A 19,486-nucleotide genomic window follows, 5' to 3' on the forward strand; every position below is an offset into this window, starting at 1 on the left:
ACCTAAATTATAAAGCATTTTTAACTGGTCACTAAAAAAATGAAAAACTATTTTAAAACAAAGATGTACAATTTGCCTTTGGCTAAAGTATACCTTTGATATTTATATTATTATTTGGTATCATTAGGAGTTAGAATATCATAATAAGCAATAATTTATTGTCTTGTTCATCTACTTGTGGTATTAATTATTGAAGAATGGAAGATTTCTACCTGTACTGGTTTCCAAATGTTGTTTTAAAAATTGGCATAGAAATTTTTAAATTCATGGAAGATACATAAAACTTTACATGTCTTAATATTCATTATAGTATATTTTATTATATGTTATATATTATTATGTGCTACATAATAATATATGAGGGCTGTACAGAAAGTATCCAGCCATGTAATATGTTCTCATTACATTAACAATGGCTGGATACTTTCCGGACAGCCCTTTTATATTTATATTATTTCTACATATACAAAAATTGGTCACAATATTATACACAATAAACAATATATTGTGGTCAAACTTCTGGGCAAAATAAACACAGGAGACAGCCAAATGAATTGCTTTTAATTAATGAAATAATTATTTAATATATTTTTATTTTTATTACTATTATTTTTAATTTCAGAATATTATAGGAGACAAATGCTTTAGTTACATAGATTGCCTTTGCACAGCCCAAGTCAGAGCTACAAGCATGCCTATCCTCCAGACAGCGTGCACCACACCTGTTAGGTGTGAGTTTACCAATCCCCTCCTCCCCCCACCTCCCAACACCTGATGAATGTTATTTCCATATATGCACATGAGTTTTGATCAATTAATACCGATTTAATGGTGAGTATATGTTGGTGCTTGTTTTTCCATTCTTGTGATACTTCACTTAGATGAATGGGCTCCAGCTCCATCCAGGATATTTCAAAACATTATGGAGGTACAAATGTTTTGGGTTACACGTATCAATTTGGTTATGCTTGAGTAAGGTTTATCTCATCACCCAGATAGTACTCACTGTACCCATTAGGTAGGTTTTTGCCTATCTCCTCCTTCCCCCTCCCCCCTGCTTGATTTCCACTGAGTTTCACTCTCCTGTGTGCACATATGTACTCGTCAGTTAGTTCCAATTTAATAGTGAGTACATGTGGTGTTTGTTTTTCCATTCTTTAGATACTTCACTTAGTATAATGGCCTCCAGTTCCATCCAAATTGTTGCAAAAGGCCTTAATTCATTCTTCTTCCTGGTGGAATAGTATTCTATAGTACACATATACCACAATCTGTTAATCCACTCATGAATTGATAGGCCCTTGGGTTGATTTCACATCTTTATAATTGTGAATTGTGCTGCAATAAACATTTGAGGGCAGGTGTCTTTTTGATAAAATGACTTCTTTTCCTTTGGGTGAATATCCAGTAGTGGGATTGACAGAACAAATGATAGGTCAAATTTTAGTTCTTTGAGGAATCTCCATATTGTTTTCCATAGAGGTTGTACTAATTTGCAGTCCCACCAGCAGTGTATAAACATCCCTTTCTTTCCACATCCACACCAGTATCACTGTTTTTGGACTTTTTAATAAATGTCATTCTACCTGGGATGAGGTGATATCTCATTGTGGTTTTAATTTGCATTTCCCTGACAATTAGTGATGTTGAACTTTTTTTACATGTTTATTGGCCATTTGCCTATCTTCTTTCGAAAAGCTTCTGGTCATGTCTTTTGCCCACATTAAAATGGGATTGTTTGGTTTTTTCTTGCTGATTTGCTTGAGTTCTTTGTAGATTCTGGTTTTTAGCTCTTTATTGGATGTGTAACTGGTGAATATTTTCTCCCATTCTGTAGGTTGTCTATTTGCTCTGTTGATTATTTCCTTAGCTGTGCAGAAGCTTTTTAATTTAATCAAATCCCATTTGTTTATTTTTGTTTTGTTGTGATTATCATTGGGGTCTTGTTCATAAATTCTTTGCCTAGGCCAATATCTAGAAGAGTTTTTCCAACATTTTCTTCTGTAATTCTTATGGTTTCATGCTGTATATTTAAGTTTTTTTCCATCTTGAATGGTGCATGGTGAGAGATATGGATCCTGTTTCATTCCTCTGCATGTGGCTATCTAATTTCCCCAGCACCATTTATTGAAAAGGCCTTCTTTTCCCCTATGTGTGTTGTTGTGGGCTTTGTCAAAGATCAGTTGGCTGCCTATGGATGGTTTTATATCTGGGTCCTCTGTTCTGTTCCATTGGTATATATATCCATTTTTGTGCCAGTATCGTGCTGTTTTGGTTAATATAACCTTGTAATATAATTTGAAGTCTGGTAGTGTGATGCCTCCAGGTTTGTTCTTTTTGCTTAAGATGGTTTTTGCTATTTGGGCTCTTTTCTGGTTCCAAAGTATAGAATTATTTTTTTCTGGATCTGTGAAATATAATGTTGGTATTATTATGGGGATTGCATTCAATCTGTAAATTACTTTGAGTAGTACGGACATTTTAACAATGTTAATTCTACCTATCCATGAGTATGAAATAATGAAATAATTATTTACTTTTAATTGACAAAATAGTATGTATTTATCATATATAATATGATGTTTTGAAATATGTATACATTGTAGAATGGCTAAATTGAAGTAATTAACATATGCATTACTTCACTGCTATTTTAGGGGTGAAAACAACATCTACTCTGTCAGCAATTTTCAAGAATACAATGTGTAGTTATTAACTATAGTCACCATATTGTATAATAGATTTCTTGAACTTCTTCTTATCTAACTAACATTTTGTATCCTTTGACCAACATCTTTCCCACCACACCCTTCACCTAGCACTACCTACCCTAACTACCTAGCCCTAACTACCACCATACTCTGTATTCCTGTAAGTTCAACATTTAAAAATTTTGTATATAAGTGAGATCAGGCAGTATTTGTCTTTCTGTTCTTGGCTTATTTCATTTAACATAATGTCCTCCAGTTTCATCTTCATGGATGCAAATGACAGGATTTCTTTCTTTTTAAGATTGAATAATATTTTACCGCATATATATACACACATATTTAGATTGCCTCCATATTTTGGTCATTGTGAATAATGGTGATGCAGATATCTCTTTGACTTACTGAATTCATTTGGGGGGGTATATACCCAGTAATGAGATTGCTGAATCATATGATAATTCTTTTCTTAATTTTGGGGGGGGAACCTCCATATCGTTTTCCATAATGGCTGTATTAATTTACATTCCCACCAATAGTTATGCAAGTGTTTCTTTTTCTCCATCTTCTTACAAGCACATGATATCATTTCTCTTATTAATAATAGCCATTTTAAAAGATGCAAGGTAATATCTCATTGTGGTTTTAATTTGCATTTCTCTGACAATGAGTGATGTTGAGCATTTTTATATACCTGTTGGCCATTTGTATGTATCCTTTTGAGAAATATCTATTCAGATCCTTTGCTCATCTTTGAATCAGGTTATTTGTTTTCTTACTATTGAGTTATTTGAGTTCCTTATACATATTTTGGATATTAACTCCTTATTAGAGATATGGATTGAAAATATTTTCCCCCACTCTATAGTCTTTTCATTCTGTTGATAATTTCTTTGGCTGTAAGGATGCTTTTTACTTTGAATTAGTCCCATGTGTTTATTTTCACTTCTGTTACCTGTGTTTTTAGGTATATATCCAAACAATTATTTCTCTGAGCAATATCATGTACTTTTCCCCCATGTTTTCTTCTGGTAGTTTTACAGTTTTACTTAGAGGTCTTACCTCTAAGTCTTTAATCCATTTTGAGCTGATTTTTATAAATGGTGTGAGATAATAGTCTAATTTTTTTCTTCTGCATGTGGATATCCAGTTGTCTCAACACAATTTATTGAAGATATTGTCTTTTTTTCCATTGTGTGCCCTTAGTACTTTTGTTGAAAATCAATTGACTGTAAATACCTGGATTTCTCTGTAGAGTCTCTATTTTTTCCATTGGTCTATGTGTCTGTTTTTATGCTACTACCATGCTGTTTTGTTTTTTTATAGATTTTTGTAGTATATTTTGAAATATCACAGTAGTTTAATGTCTCCAGATTTTGCTTAAGATTGCCTTGGTTATTCTGGGTCTTTTTGATTTCACAGAATGTTAAGATTGTTTTTTCTATTTCTGTGAAAAGTACCTTTAGAATTTTGATATGAAGTTCATTAAATCTGTAGATTGCTTTGAATAGTATGGATATTTTAATGATATTAATTTTTCCAATACATGAACACATAAATCTTTCCATTTATATGTGTCTTATTCAAATTCTTTCATCAATGTTTCATAGCTTTCAGTGAAGAGATCTTTCATCTTTGCCTAAATTAATTCTTAATTTTAAATTTGTTTATTGAAGCATTGTACATAGGATTATTTTCTTGATAGTTCACTATTAGTTTATAAATATGTTAATTTTTATTTATTAATTTTGCAACCTGCAACTTTACCATATTCACTTATTAGTCTAACTTTTTTAATGGAATACTTAGGGTTTCTATATTTAAGATTATTTATTCTGTAAACAGGGATAATTTTACTATTTCCTATTTGGGCACCTTTTCATTTTTGTTCTCTTGCCTAATTGCTTTGGATTTGCAACACTATGTTGAGTAAAAGTGATAAAACTGGGAATCCCTGTCTTGTTTATGATCTTAGAAACAAAGCTTTCAATGCTTTGCCACTGAGTATAACGTTAGGTGTGAGTTTGCCATATATGACTTTTATTGTGTAACATTCTTTCTAGACTTTAATTGATTGAGAATTTTTATCATAAAAGGATGTTGAGTTCTGTCAAATGCTTTTCATGCATCTACTGAGATGATCGTGTGGTTTTTGTTCTTCATTCTGCTAATGTAGTGGGTTACATGATTTGCATATGATGAACAATCCTGCGTCCCAGGAATAAATCACACATGATTATGGTGCATAATCCTTGTAATGTACTTTTGAATTCAATTTGCTAAAATTTTGTTGAGTACTTTTTTGCATCTATGTTCATTAGAGATATTGACCTGTAATTTTATTTTCTTGTAATGTAATTGTATGGCTTTGGTATCATGGTAAATGCTGACCTTATAAAAAGAGTTTGAAAGTATTCTTCTTTGATTCTCTGGGTAGAGATTGAGAAAAATTTAAATTCTTTCTTAAATGTTTGGTACAATTCAGTAGCAAAATCATAAGGTCCTGGACATTTGTTTCATGAAAGATTTTTAATACTGATTCAGTCACTTTACTTGCTGTTGGTCTGTTCAAATTTCTATGTCTTCTTGTTTAAGTATTGGTATGTAATATATGTATAGGAATTTATCTATTTCTTCTACGTTTATCCAACTTGTTGTATAATTATTTATAGCAATATCTTATGATCCTTTGTATTTCTGTGGTATCACTTATAATGTGTTATCTTTATTTTCTCATCTTACTTATATGAGTCTTCTCTTTTATCCTTTGTTAGCATAAAGGTTTCTTGATTTTGTTCATCTTTTCAATAGAACAAACTCTATTGGTGACATCACCAAGATGGTGGAATAGAAGGTAACCCACAAATATACCACCAGAACAACAAGAATTCAGCACCCATCCACAATCAAAAGTTTCTCTTCAGGAGAAATTTAAAAGACAAAACTATTTCTTTTGGTTTTTTTATTTCAAAATACTAAGGGGGTACAAATGTTTTTGTCAGGTCTTTTACAGCAATCTCACTACTGGGTGTTTATCCAGTGAAAAGAAGTCAAAGGGATACCTGCACTTGTATGTATACTGCAATATTATTTACAACAGAAAATACATGAAATCAAGCTAAGTGTCTATCAATGGATAAAGAAAACCTTTCTGGTATAACATGGTATATATACATAATGAAATAATATTTGGCCATAGAAAATAATGAAATCATGTCATTTGCAGCAACATGGAGAACTGGAAGTCATTATGTTAAGTGAAATAAGCCAGTTACAGAAAGTTAAATATCACATATTCTCACTCATATGTGGGAGCTAGAAAAGTTGATCTCCTAAAAGTAGGAAGTAGAATGATAGATTACTAGAGGATAGGAAGGGTGGGTGAGTGGAAGGGGAAATGAATAGTGGTAGATTAATGAGTACAAGCATACAGTTAGATGAAAGGAATGAGTTCTGTTGTTCAACAGCGGAATAGATTGACTATAATTAACAACAGTGTATAGTATATTTCAAAGTAGCTAGAAGAAAGGACTTTATTTGTTCCCAACACACAGAAATAATAAATACTCGAAGTGATGATACCACAACTATCCTAAATACCCAGGTTGTGCAAGTCTAGTCCCTGTGTTTTGCCAAAAGGCAATGAGATGGGAATCTTCTTCCCTGTGCAGGGTCTTGGGGTGGACTTTAAGGCTAAGCTGAGCTGCTGTTTGAAAGTTTGGGTGGTGCAGGTATATTGCCTGTGCTTTCCTGTAGCAGTCATCTCTCTCACTGAGTACAGCCTTGGAGTGGGATAGGAGGCTAGGTATGGATGCTGGCTATATAGAGATTCAAGCCGCAATAAACTTTCCACCATGTTTCTTGGAGCAATCAGCTTGACATTGTGGATAGGCTATGTTGTTGACTGGTACCTCTGACTGGGCACCTGTACTGGCAATAACACGGAGCTACCCCTCAAGATCTGCATGCAGATTGCTGTGAGTAATACCTCCTTTATTCATTTTTATCTGACCCCAGGTAGTCTACTTATGCCATCACCCCCTGTGTTCCTTGTGGTAAGACTGGGGTAGGTTTCCTGAGAGGCATCTCAGAATGCTAGAGAAACTGGATATTCGTCTCTTTTTTCAACTGTAGAAACTGGGGTCAGGGGAATCCTCTCTGTGTGGTACTGTGCCAACTTGGGGGAGGGGGAAAGGCCTTGCAGTCAAAGTAAGACCATCCCTCTTACCCTTCTGATGTGATATTTTTGGTTCTGTGTCCCACATGGGTGTCTCAAGATTATTATCAAGTTATGGAGTTTTCACCAAGGTGTTCTTATCTATGGATAGTTGCTAACTGAATTTTCTATGTGGGGGAGAGAAGTTTGAAATTTCTTATTTGACCATTATGCTAATGCCCAATCATTTGTAATTCTGTCATTTCAGTTGTAATGTTTTCTCTTTCATTAATGGTTTTATTGATTTGAGTATCTCTCTCTCTCTCTCTCTCTCTCTCTCTCTCTCTCTCTCTCTATATATATATATATATATATATATATATATATATATACATATAGTCTCTCTATATAAATATATTCCTCTAGTCTATCTAAAACTTTGTACCCTTTGATCAACATTTTCCATTTACCTATTCCTCCTCCATTCCACCTCCTCCTCTAGTAATCACTTTTCTAGTCTCTATTTCTATGAGTTTGACATTTTTAGGTTTCATATATAAGTGAGATTATTCAGTGTTTGTCTTTCTGTTCCTGGTGTATTTCACTTAACATATTGTCCTTCAGTTTCATTCATGTTTTGCAAATGACAAAATTTTCTTTTTAAAAGCTCTATAGTATTTTATTGTGTGTATGTGTATATCACTTTTTAATCCACTCATTTGTTGATGGATTCTTGGGTTGCTTCCATATCTTGGCTATTGTGAATAATGCTGAAGAAATAAACTACTTAGGAATTAATTTAGCCAAGGAGATAAAATATCTGTACACCGAAAACTATAAAACATTGATGAAAGAAATTAAAGAAGACACAAATAAATGGAGAGCTATCCCATGTTCATGGATTAGAAGAATTAATGTTAAAATGTTCATACTACCCAAAGTCATCTACAGATTCAATAAAATTTCTGTCAATATTCTGATATTATTTTTCATAGAAATAGAAAAAAAACCTAAATTTCATACAGAACCAGAAAGGAACCTGAATAGCCAAAACAATTTTAAGCAAAAGAACAAAGCTGGAGATATTATACTCTATGATTTCAAAATATTTTAATATTATAAAACTATTGTAATCAAAATGGCCTGGTAATTACATAAAAACAGAGTCATCAAACAAAGGAAGAGGATAGAAAGCTTATAAATACATTCAAGTAGTTATAGTCAATTGAGATTTGATAAAGGTGCCAAGAACACACAATGGGAAAATGACAGTCTCTTCAATAAACAGTATTGGGAAAACTGGATATCCATATGCAGAAGAACCCCACACACAAAAATCAACTCAAAATGGATAAAAGTCTTGAACTTAAGACCTGAAATTGTAAAGCACGAGAACAAAACACAGGGGAAAATCTCCATGACTTTGTTCTTGGCAATGATTTCTTGGATAGGACTTCAAAAGCACAGGCAACAAAAACCAAAATAGACAACGTATTGCATCAAACTAAGAACCTTCTGCACATAAAAGGAAATAATTGAGTGAAAATATGATCCATAGATTGCCAAAAAATATTTTCAAATCACACATCTGATAAGGTATATGTTAACATCCAAGATATGTAATATTCTTGCTATTGATGCAAAGAACTCAATGGCAAGAAAATAAATAGCACAACTAAAAATGGGCAAAGAATCTGAATAGGTATTTCCCAAAAGAAGAAATACCATTGACCAAACAGATATATGAAAATATACTCAATATCTCTAATCATTAGATAAATGTAAATTAAATCCACAGTGAGATATCACTTCATGCCTGTTAGAACGGCTAGTATCAAAAATATAAATAATGACAAGTGCTGGCAAAGCATGTGGAGAAAAAGAAAACACTGTTAGTAGAAATGGAAAGTGGTAGAGCCATTTTGGAAAATAGTATGAAGGTTTCTCAAAAACTAAAATTAGAATTACCATATGATCCAGCAATCCCACTTTTCAGGGTATATATTCTAATTAATTGAATTGATAAGTCAAAGACAGATCTGTACTCTCATTTCTATTTCAATCTTTTAAAATTTATTAAGACTTATTTTGTGACTAACATATAATCTATCCTGGAGACTGTTGTGTGTGTGCTTGAGAAAAACGTGTATTCTGTTGCTGTTGGATAGATTATTCCATATATGTCTGTCAGGTCTATTGGGTCTAAAGTGTATTTCAAGTCTGATGTATTCTTATTGATTTTCTGTCTGGGTGATCAGTCCATTTCTCAAAATGGAGTATCTAAGTCCCCTACTGTTATTGTGTTACAGTCTATCTCTCCCTTAAAATCTATTAGTATTTGCTTTATATATGCAGGTGCTCTGATGTTAGATGCATATATATTCGCGATTTTTATATTCTTTTGATGAACTGACCCCTTTATCATTATATAAGACCTTCTTTATCTTGTTTGACTTGTCTTTAACTTAAAGTCTGTCTCATCTGATAGAAATATAGCTACCCCTGCTCTCTTTTGGTTACCATTTACATGGAATATTTTTCCATCTCTTTACTTTCAGTGTATGTGTATCATTAAAACAGCCATGTGAATTTATTGATTTTGAATATTTACTGATGCAGCCTCATAAATGTGATGCATAAATGGAATTTGATAACTAAAGTATACACAATTTAAAGACTTTTTCTCAACCAAATTTCCTTTAATAAAATTATTTACATTAGCAATGCTATATTACATATTCTGTTAGCACTCTGAAATAACTTGAAGTTAGTTTGTAACATATACAATTATTAATGAAAACCTGTAGCATATATGCATATTTCACTAGTTCCTGCTTATTGTTTAGGTAATAAATGTAAAGCAAATTTGATGACCTATAAATAAAATCTGCCTATAATTGATATGTATAGTACAACCATGCTTACATGATTAAAAGAATAGCTTTTAATCAAATTGATTACTTATGAATTATTTTAAATGTGCTTTAAATCAATGCATTCATTAACAAATACTTACTGATTGCCAGGGATTAAAAATGAGTGTTGTGGATTTATTATCTTTCTTGCTAGTGGAAAACGAAAATCACTGTGACTTTGTTAAGCTCCGGGATATGCTTCTTTGTACCAATATGGAAAACCTGAAAGAACAAACCCACACTCAGCACTATGAATGTTATAGGTGTTGCAGACTGCAGAAAATGGGCTTTACAGATGTGGGCCCAGACAACCAGCCAGTTAGGTGAGTAGAGATATTGCTAGCATAACCAAATGGATAATTTAGGAGTCTCCTATAAACACAAGGTACAATAATTTTTCAATGAGAATAATTATACTTCTATCCTGAACCATCCTGAGTTTTAGGTATTTTTACCATCTTTAGATTTAGATGGAGACAGTAGGAGCAACATAATGTAAGATCTCATTTATATGTTGAAATATGTGTGTCCAATATGTGTATATGCTGAAATGTGTATCCAAGAAAAAAATCTATTATTTTGTTCTAATTTTTGTATTTATATGAAAAAAAGAACAAGGAAAGGAGATTGAAAAATATTGCAAATATTGACAAAGATTGGCAAGGGATATTGAGAAGGGTTTGATGAAGGAAACATCTGAAAAGAAGTCATGCAATGTCCTGGAATTCAAGTGAAAAAAGTTTGAGAACAGGTGTATGTATCTCTATTGAAAAGGAGTAGAAATTGTGCTGCAAAAATATGGGAGAGTAGTATGTATAATCCAGATATATCATTTATGGTTCTTTGCAGACAACAAAAATTTAACTCTCTTCAATAATTAAGTTGAAAGATATAGGCATCTTTATTTTAACTATTTTGAAAATAGTCTCAAACATTAGCAGTTTCCCCAAATTTTATTGTTAAAAGATGTAAAGTATTATATAATGGTAAGTGGTGGTAACAAGAAATTAGCTATATAAAGATTTAAAGGTTCTAGTACATATAATCTATATGTACTCTGAAATTAAATATTGTGCCTCGTTTTTATATCTTATGATATATAAATTCCTATTTTATATTGCTATACATGAGAAAATGTTGGTAAATGTCCTTATATGGGACCTAACATATACTATATATACTTTTACACATTTACATTAGCATTTTAATGTGAGAGTAATAAAAAATTTATTTGTAGTTTTCAAGAAATCTATGAAGCCAAAAGACAAGAGTTCTATGATCAATGTCAGAGGCAAGAAGAAGAGTTGAAACAGAGATTTATGCAGCTAGTAAAAGAGAAAGAAACAACACTTAAGGAAGCTGAAAAAGAGGTAAGTACTGCCAGTTTGATATACTAATAATTTGTATTCATTTTTAAATGTCCTATTACTTTTATATGAAGAGTTTACTTGATATTTTTGCAGGATACTTGCTATTTTTCAAAAAGTACCTATTTACCATGTAGGGTTTTAACACAGCCTTTATGAAATTATAGTCTGTAATTTTATTTTTTTCTGTGACACATGAATAATTTTCCACATAAATAACCCCTAAAATAATTTTATAAAATGCATCAGATTACTTTCATTTTATTTACACTTTGAGTTTTCATGCATAAAGTCAAATTTATAACAAGCGCAAGCTATTTACTTCTTTGAAGAGTAAGGTACTTTCTAACACTATTACTGTGTTATAAAATTTTCTTCACTTTTATAAATAAGTAAATATTGACTAAGGCAGCCTTGATTAGAGAACTTTTAGTTGGTAAATTATATAAATTTTCTGTTCCTTTTATTCCGTGCTATTTCTAAGACAATGGAAAAGGAAGCTGTTAATATATTATAGTTTTGATTATTTGCCACAAATAAGTTTTTGGTGAAGGCATATATTTGGAACCAGAATTTCTTTTCTCAATTGCAAATGGCTTCACTTTAAGAACATTTAATTTTAGTAGGTAAATTGGAATATAAGCTTCCTTTTCCTTAGAAACAAGATGGTGATTAGGTACTATAGACCAGATGTCTCAGTCAGGGACAGTTCAATAATAAGTAATAGAAATTCCATTAGTGTAGGTATAAAGGGAAAGTTTGAAAGTATATAAGGGTATCTCATGCCATTCAAGAATGGGAAGTATAGCGGGATCTCATGAAGACTTATACCCAAACTGGAAGTGACCAGAAACCAAAGCAACTATTTAAATTTTCTATTTCTCTTATACCTTATTTTCCTTCATTATGATCCTTATCTCTGTACATCTGCTTCATGTTTTTCTCCCTGAAAATCAGTCCCCCCCCTCCCCCATTTCTCTCTTATATCTTCTTAGGAAGAACTAACCATATCCTAAAATTGGTTGTGCAAAGTGGTGAGTAGCAGAGGTTCTTAATAGGGTTTAATAATTTCTTCAGGAAGAAGCAAAGGAACTTCTGGTAGTAAGAAAATAACCAAGATTTTAAGGGCATCTACAGAGAACAAGGTTATAAGGAAACAGGCCCATATGGCTTACTTAACTAAGGAATAACTTAATTATCTTTAACATGGTAAGTAAACAGCAACTCTGACAAGGAAATTGGAAGCTCACAGAGGTAAACTTTCCAAGCACATCTACCAGAAGGATAAGTTAGCCCCTTCAAAATTTTCAAATACTCAAAAATTACATTTTCATATATTCCTCATTATTAGGAAGTTTGATCTTTTCATATTCTAAATTATTACTTGTTTTGTTTCAGAGAATTACTTCTCTGTTTATAGTATTCCTATTAGTTTGTTATTAGTTTACAATTCTGTATATACAATAGAAGTATTCTTTTGTTTTCTAAATATTTGCAGTGTCTCTCCTAATCTGTCTCCTATCTTTTATCTTTATTTACAATGTCCATTGCTGAATAGAAATTGTATGTTTTGAGGCAGTCATATGTACTAGTCTTGTCTTTTATAACATTTACATTATTTTATTGCCTAAAAGGCCTTACTTATATGAAGGTTATAAACATATATTTCTGTAGTTTTTTTCTATGGAATTTATTTTTGTGTTTTTTGTAGATTGGTAGTCAATCATACAAATATCATTTGAGTACTCCTTCCTGTCTAGTGGATTTGGAATGCTACTTGATAATATTTCCATAAGTGGCTTATTTCTGTACTTCTTTTGTGTTTCATGTATATATCTTCCTCTTTCTGTTCCAGTGTAAATGAATTTAAATGGTAACAACTTTAACAGTGTTTGTTTTGGTATCAGTTAAGGCAAGTCTCTTCTCTCATCTCCCAGCATTGCCAAAAGTTTTTTGGCTATTCTTGCATATTGTATTATTCAGACAAATTTTAGATCTATTTTCAAGGTCTCTAAAAAATTCCTGTTGGTATTTTACTGACTTAATAGGCTAATTTTGGGAGAACTAACATCTTCACCAATATCGTCACTTACTCAGGGACAATATATTCATCCTCATTTATTCACAATATACTTTCACGGTCCTTAGAAAAATTATTTAGAATACATATGCTTTGCTCATGTTTTGTTGAGTTTATTCTTAGCATCTGAAAATTTATTTTTGCTACTTTAAATATGGGACAAGTTTTTCTTTTGTATATAGAAATTGAGAGGAGTAAGAAATTTTTAAATTGGTTCTAATAGTTTTTAATTATTTAGAGTCTTTTACTTAATCATATTTGCAAATTCATCACACTTCCATCTTTTTGTAACAAATATTTATATTTCTCGTTTATTTTTCTTATTCTATTGCATAGGTTGTGACTTCCAGGAGAATAGATACCAGACATACAGTTCTGGTAATTTACTAGAAATATTTCTAATATTTAACCATAAAGTATGACGTAGGCTGGTGGATCATTTTTCCATCTTAAGAAATTTTCTAATAAGCACCACATGTACTCACCATCAAATTGGTTTCACTGATCATCACCTAAGAGCACATTTAGGAATAATATTAATCGGGTGTCAGGCAGATGTCGGGGGGAGGGGATGGTGTATGCATACATAATGAGTGTGATGCGCACCGTTTAGGGGATGGACACACTTGAAGCTCCGACTTGCGGGGCGGTGGGCGGGGGGGGAGGCAAGGGCAATATACATAACCTAAACTTTTGTACCCCTGTAATATGCTGAAGTTAAAAAAAAAAAAGAAATTTTCTGTTCTATTCCCAATATCACTGATATATTGGCATCTACTGAGAGATAATATGATTTTCCTTTTTAATCTATAAATATTATAAATAAAATTAATAACCTCTACTGCTGAATCCCCTTATTATATGAGAAAGTCAGTTTAATCTTTATTTATCTTATATCAATAAAAATGATAAATAAAAAAGTTAAATAAATCAGAATAAAAATTTATATGTATACGTGTCTCCTAATTTTGTTCTCATATACATGCATAGACAAAGAAAAGAGACTTGAAGGAAATGAGGCTTGTAGGGATTATGTTAAAGTAGTAGTCTCTAGGTGGTGACATTTGAAGTGGTTTTTACTTTGTTATTGCTTTTGAAAAATTAACATATTAAAATGAGCCTTATTAATTTTCTCATTGGAAAAACACATATGTTTCCTCACTATACTGAGTTGATACTTCTGTTCAATTTAAATTTTTTTCAAGTTTCATTGAGGTATAACTGGCAAATAAAATTAAGTATATTTAAAGTGTACAACAGGGGGGAGTAAGACAGGATGGCCCAATAGAGCCACAGCTTGTTGGACCATCCTGGCAGAAGAGTTGAGGGTTGGACTGAGGAGAGTGGAGAGCGATTACTGCTTGGAAGTGGACCACATGGACAGACACCAGTGAAGTCTAGGAACACCACCAGGAGGAACTGTGAAGATGAGAGAGAGAAGGATACAAAAGAGAAATTGGCAGTGTGAATGAAATCCAGGGAGTTCTGGAGCCCAGGGAAAGGGTAAGTGGTCTTCCTCCTCCCCACCCAAGTACCTCAGGCCAGCAATGTTACACAGGGCTCTCATCCTGCTGGGGAGTGCCATGAGGGACCAGAGAGCCAGCATCCCTACATCTGAACACTTTCTTCTTTGCAACTCCTTGACTCCTGACATTCCAGAAAGTAATTTTGGCTCAGGCTGGCTCTACCCTTGTGGCCACACCCTCTCCATAGCAATTGCCAAAGTCTCTTTACCTGAGACACTTGACTCCCCACAATGGGGGCACATTCCCAGCTGAACCTGCCTCAGAGAGTGTAGCTGCAGTGGTAGTGGTTCAGAGAAGAGGGTGAACCCAGTGCCCCCTGACATGAGAGTGGTGCAGGGAGACTGCAACCCCTGCCTCCACCATAGCAGCCACTAGAGAATTCTGTTCTGAGTGACCTGCCTTCAGAGCCAGGGGATTACTTCCAACCTGAGCCAGTGGTACAGCCACAGTTTATGATCTTCCTGCCCATAGGTGTTTGGCGTGTTCACCTACTGACAGCTCTGACAGCGGGGTGGGGAGATGAAGGGGAGAGGTTTCAGTTCCAGGCTCTAGTGGCAAGAAAGAGCCTTTACCCATTGGGAGGGTGTGGAAGAGCACAGGACAGTAGGGGGCTGTGAATGTGCCCTATCCCCCATGCCCACTGAAGAATTGCCATACTGGAGTAGGCTGTGGCACTGAGACTGAATTTGTATAACTACTCATTCCCATGGCAACTGAAAGCTTCGGATGCCACAGGCTGAATGGGAGCAGCTGCTCTACACCACCACTCCCATCAATAGAGAGTGCAGCTTGATCTAAGAGTTTCATCAGCTGCCACTATTACCCTGGTGGGAGTGTCTCCCTGGCAGAGACCTCTGTGGATAGAGAGGCCCAACCACCTTGCCTTGGGGTCTAGCAGCAGAAAAGGGGGGCACAACTGGAAAGCCCCCATCAGCCAGTGTCACACAGAGATGAACACCAGCTGGTCAGACACACAAACTATGTGGTAGTTCAAGAGCCCAGAGAGGGAATACAAGTAGACCTATTAGAGGGGAAAGTACCCAGGCTTGTGGACAGGGATGGAAAAAGCCTGGCTAGGGGCTTCAGCAACCACATAATTAGCTCCTCCCATCAGGAGCAGCCCTCCAAGCTTGGAGAGGTAGCCCTGAACTCCATATCAGTGGCTCTCCCTAGTGGCTGAATAAGCAAACTCTGAGACCATAGAGTCTCAGCAAAGATGTACATCCAGACTTTTGCACCCCAGCTAGGATCTATCTTGCTCCTCCCCCCTCTGCACCTCACATGAGAGCAGGATCCAAAAACCCTCTTGGAGCTACAAAGTCCCTTGCAAATCATAGGGCATTTGTATACTCAAACTGGGGGACCAGAGACTACCAAGGGCACAATAGATTACCTTGGTAACTGGCTCCTCCATGCAAACTATAATCAATGACAGTAGGAACAACTCCATAGCTAAACATAGTGCCTTTCATTTCAAGCTATTAGGGAGTAGTGGATTCATACTGACAAGTACAATCCACCAGCTCAGAGCTTAAGCTCAGGGACCAAACTCACTATACTCCATTGGGAAAAGGTGAAAACAACAGGTCAGAGGTAACCCAAAAGATTCATCAAACCTGCTAAAACACCTCAAAAGCAATTCAGGACCAGAACTCCTCACCCAGGCCTGATCAGGGAACAATCTTTGGGGACTCAGAGACAGGGCTATAAACCAGCCCCAGCACCTCCAGCTTTCAACCAAAAGGCCAGATGCGAAGGAACTAGTGAATGAACTCTGGAAACATGAAGAGTCAGAGCAAAAAGATGCCTGCAAGAGAAATCAATAGCTGCTCAGCAATGGGTACTAACTTAAATGAAATTGTTAAAATGACAGATGAAGAATTTCAAATGTGGATTGTAAAAAAGCTCAATGAAACACAAGAGAAACTAGAAATCTAACACAAAGAAGCCATAAAAACAATGCAGGAAGTGAATGAAAAATTCTCTAAAGAAATTGAAGTGTTAAAGAAAACCAGACAGAAATTCTGGAAATGAAAAATTCATTCAAGAAACTACAAAACACAGTGGAAAGCCTTAAAAATAGGCTGGATTACACATAAAAAAATAATCTCAGAGCTTGAAGATAACACCTATGAGCTAAACAAATCAGTCAAAGAGAAAGAACACAGGAATAAGAGGCATGAACAAAGCATACAAGAAATGTATTATGTAGAATTATGTAAAGAGGCCAAACATAAGAATCATAGGCATCCATGAGGTCAAAGAAGAAAATACACAAGGGTTGGATGATATGGTTGAGGGAATAATTGAAGAAAATTCCCCTGGCCTAGCTAGAAAATTAGGTATCCAGATACAGGAAGCACACAGAACTCCTGGGAGATTCAATGTGAAAAGACAATCACCATGTAACCTAGTTATTAGGCTGATCAAAGTAAACACAGACTCTCAACTGAAACCATAGAACCCAGAAGGGACTGGGGACCCAACATCAGGCTTCAAAAACAGAATGATGGCCAACCTAGAATTCTGTATCCTGCAAAACTGACCTTCTTATATGAAAGAGAAATAAAGACTTTCCCAGATAAGCAATCACTGAGAAAATCTGTGAAAACCAGACCAGCCCTGCAGCAAGTATTCCAGACCTGCATTATGCATTGACCAGTGCAACAGACACTCACCAATGTAAAATCACCCAAAAGATAAAGTACAGAACCCAGATTCCACAATAGCTCAAGAAGTAAAACAAAACAATAAGGGTCTACCCTACAGGATAAACAGAAATCCACCCCAAATATCAATTTTCTCAATAAATGAGAATGGCTTGAACTTCTCACTGAAGAGACATAGGCTGGCTGATTAAATAAAAAAAAAAAAAATACAAGCCAAGTATCTACTGTCTCCAGTAAACAAATCTAACCCACAAGGACTCATTGGAACTCAAGGTGAAGGGATAGAAAACAGTAGTCCATGCAAACAGAAACCAAAAGAAAGCTGATGTAGCTATTCTTATATCAGATAACATAGACATTAAATCACCAAAGTTAATGAAAGACAAAGACAGTCACTGTATAATGGTGAAGGAAACATATTCAATAATAAGTCTTAACAATCCTAAATATTTATAAACCTAACACAAGAGCACCCAGATACATAAGACAAATCCTACTTGATAAAAACAAGAAGATAAAGAGTAATCTCATAATGGCCAGGGACTTCAGCACCCCACTGACAGAACTGGACAGATCCTCCAAATGGAAAATAAGCAAAGAAACAATGAACATAAACAGAACTCAAGAACAAATTGGCCTTACAGACATCTACAGAATATGCCACCCAAAAAACACTGAATATATGTTCTACCCTTGAGCTCATGGAACATTCTCTAAAATTTATCACATCCTAGGCAATAAAACAGACCTCAAGAAATTTTTAAAAATAGAAATTATACCATTTATCTTCTCAGACAACAGTGGAATAAAATTAGAGATAGATTCCAACAGAAACACTCATCTCTACACAAAGTCATGGAAATTAAACAACCTATTGCTGAATGATTATTGGATCAATATGGAAATCAAAGGATTCTTTGAACTACATGATAATGGGGACACAGGTTATCAAAATCTGTGGGATACAACAAAAGTAGTTCTGAGAGGAAAACTCATAGCTTTAAATGCCCACATCCAAAATACAGAAAGATCACAAATCAAAAATCTAATTAATCATCTCAAGGAACTGGATATGGAAGGGCAAACCAATCCTAAACCCAACAAAACAAAAAAAAAAAGAAAAGAAAAGAAAAGAAAAGAAATAACTAAGATCAGAGTAGAACTAAATGAAATTGAAGACAAAAGAACTATACAGAAGATTAATGAAACAAAAAGTTGGCTCTTTCAAAAGATAAACAAAATTGGCAGGCCATTTGCTAGAATGACCAGAAGCAGAAAGGAAAGGACTTTAATAAGCTCAATTAGAAGTGAAAAGGAGAAGTCACAACTGATACCTTGAAAATACAAAACATTATCTTTGAATACTATAAAAATATCTATACCCATAAACTTAAAAACATGGAGGAAATGGATAAATTCTTAGAAACACACAACCTCTGTAGGATCAGTCAGGAAGAAATAGAAATCCTGAACAGACAAATATCAATCACTGAAATTGAAGTAGCAATAAAAAATCTTCCCACAAAACAAATTCCTGGACCAGACAGGTTCACACCTGAATTTTACCAACCTACAAAGAAGAACTGGTACCTTTACCAGAGAAACTATTCCATAACATTGAGAAGGAAGGAATCCTCCCCAACTCATCTTACAAAGCCAATATCACTTTGATACCAAAGCCAAGAAATGACACAACAAAAAAGAAAACTACAGACCAATATCCCTTATAAATATAGATGCAAAAATTCTCAATAAAATCCCAGCAAACCAAATTCAGCTACTCATCAAAAAATAATTTACCAGGACCAAGTGGGCTTCATCCCAGAGATACGAAGATGGTTCAACATACACAAATCTATAAATGTAATTCACTATATAAATAAGAGCAAAAACAAAGACCATATGATCCTCTCAATAGATGCAGAAAAAACATTTGACAAAATTCAGCACCCTTTTATGATAAGAACACTTAACAAAATAGGTATAGATGGGACATACCTCTAAATTATTAAAGCCATATATGACAAACCCACAGCCAACATCATACTTAATGGGGAAAAATTGA

General features: G+C 34.2%; 1 protein-coding gene across 1 annotated transcript in view; it reads left to right on the forward strand.

Annotated features, from left to right (window-relative positions):
• The window catches only part of SEPTIN14 (septin 14), a 99,011-nt gene that overhangs the window by 57,234 nt on the left and 22,291 nt on the right, over positions 1–19,486 (forward strand). The window contains exons 7-8 of the mRNA XM_045542168.1: positions 9,934–10,102; positions 11,017–11,149. Coding sequence (XP_045398124.1) covers positions 9,934–10,102; positions 11,017–11,149 — 302 coding nt within the window. The remainder of the gene's footprint in view (positions 1–9,933; positions 10,103–11,016; positions 11,150–19,486) is intronic.

The sequence above is a fragment of the Lemur catta genome, chromosome 2, assembly GCF_020740605.2.
Source record: "Lemur catta isolate mLemCat1 chromosome 2, mLemCat1.pri, whole genome shotgun sequence".
Classification (NCBI taxonomy): Eukaryota; Metazoa; Chordata; class Mammalia; order Primates; family Lemuridae; genus Lemur; species Lemur catta.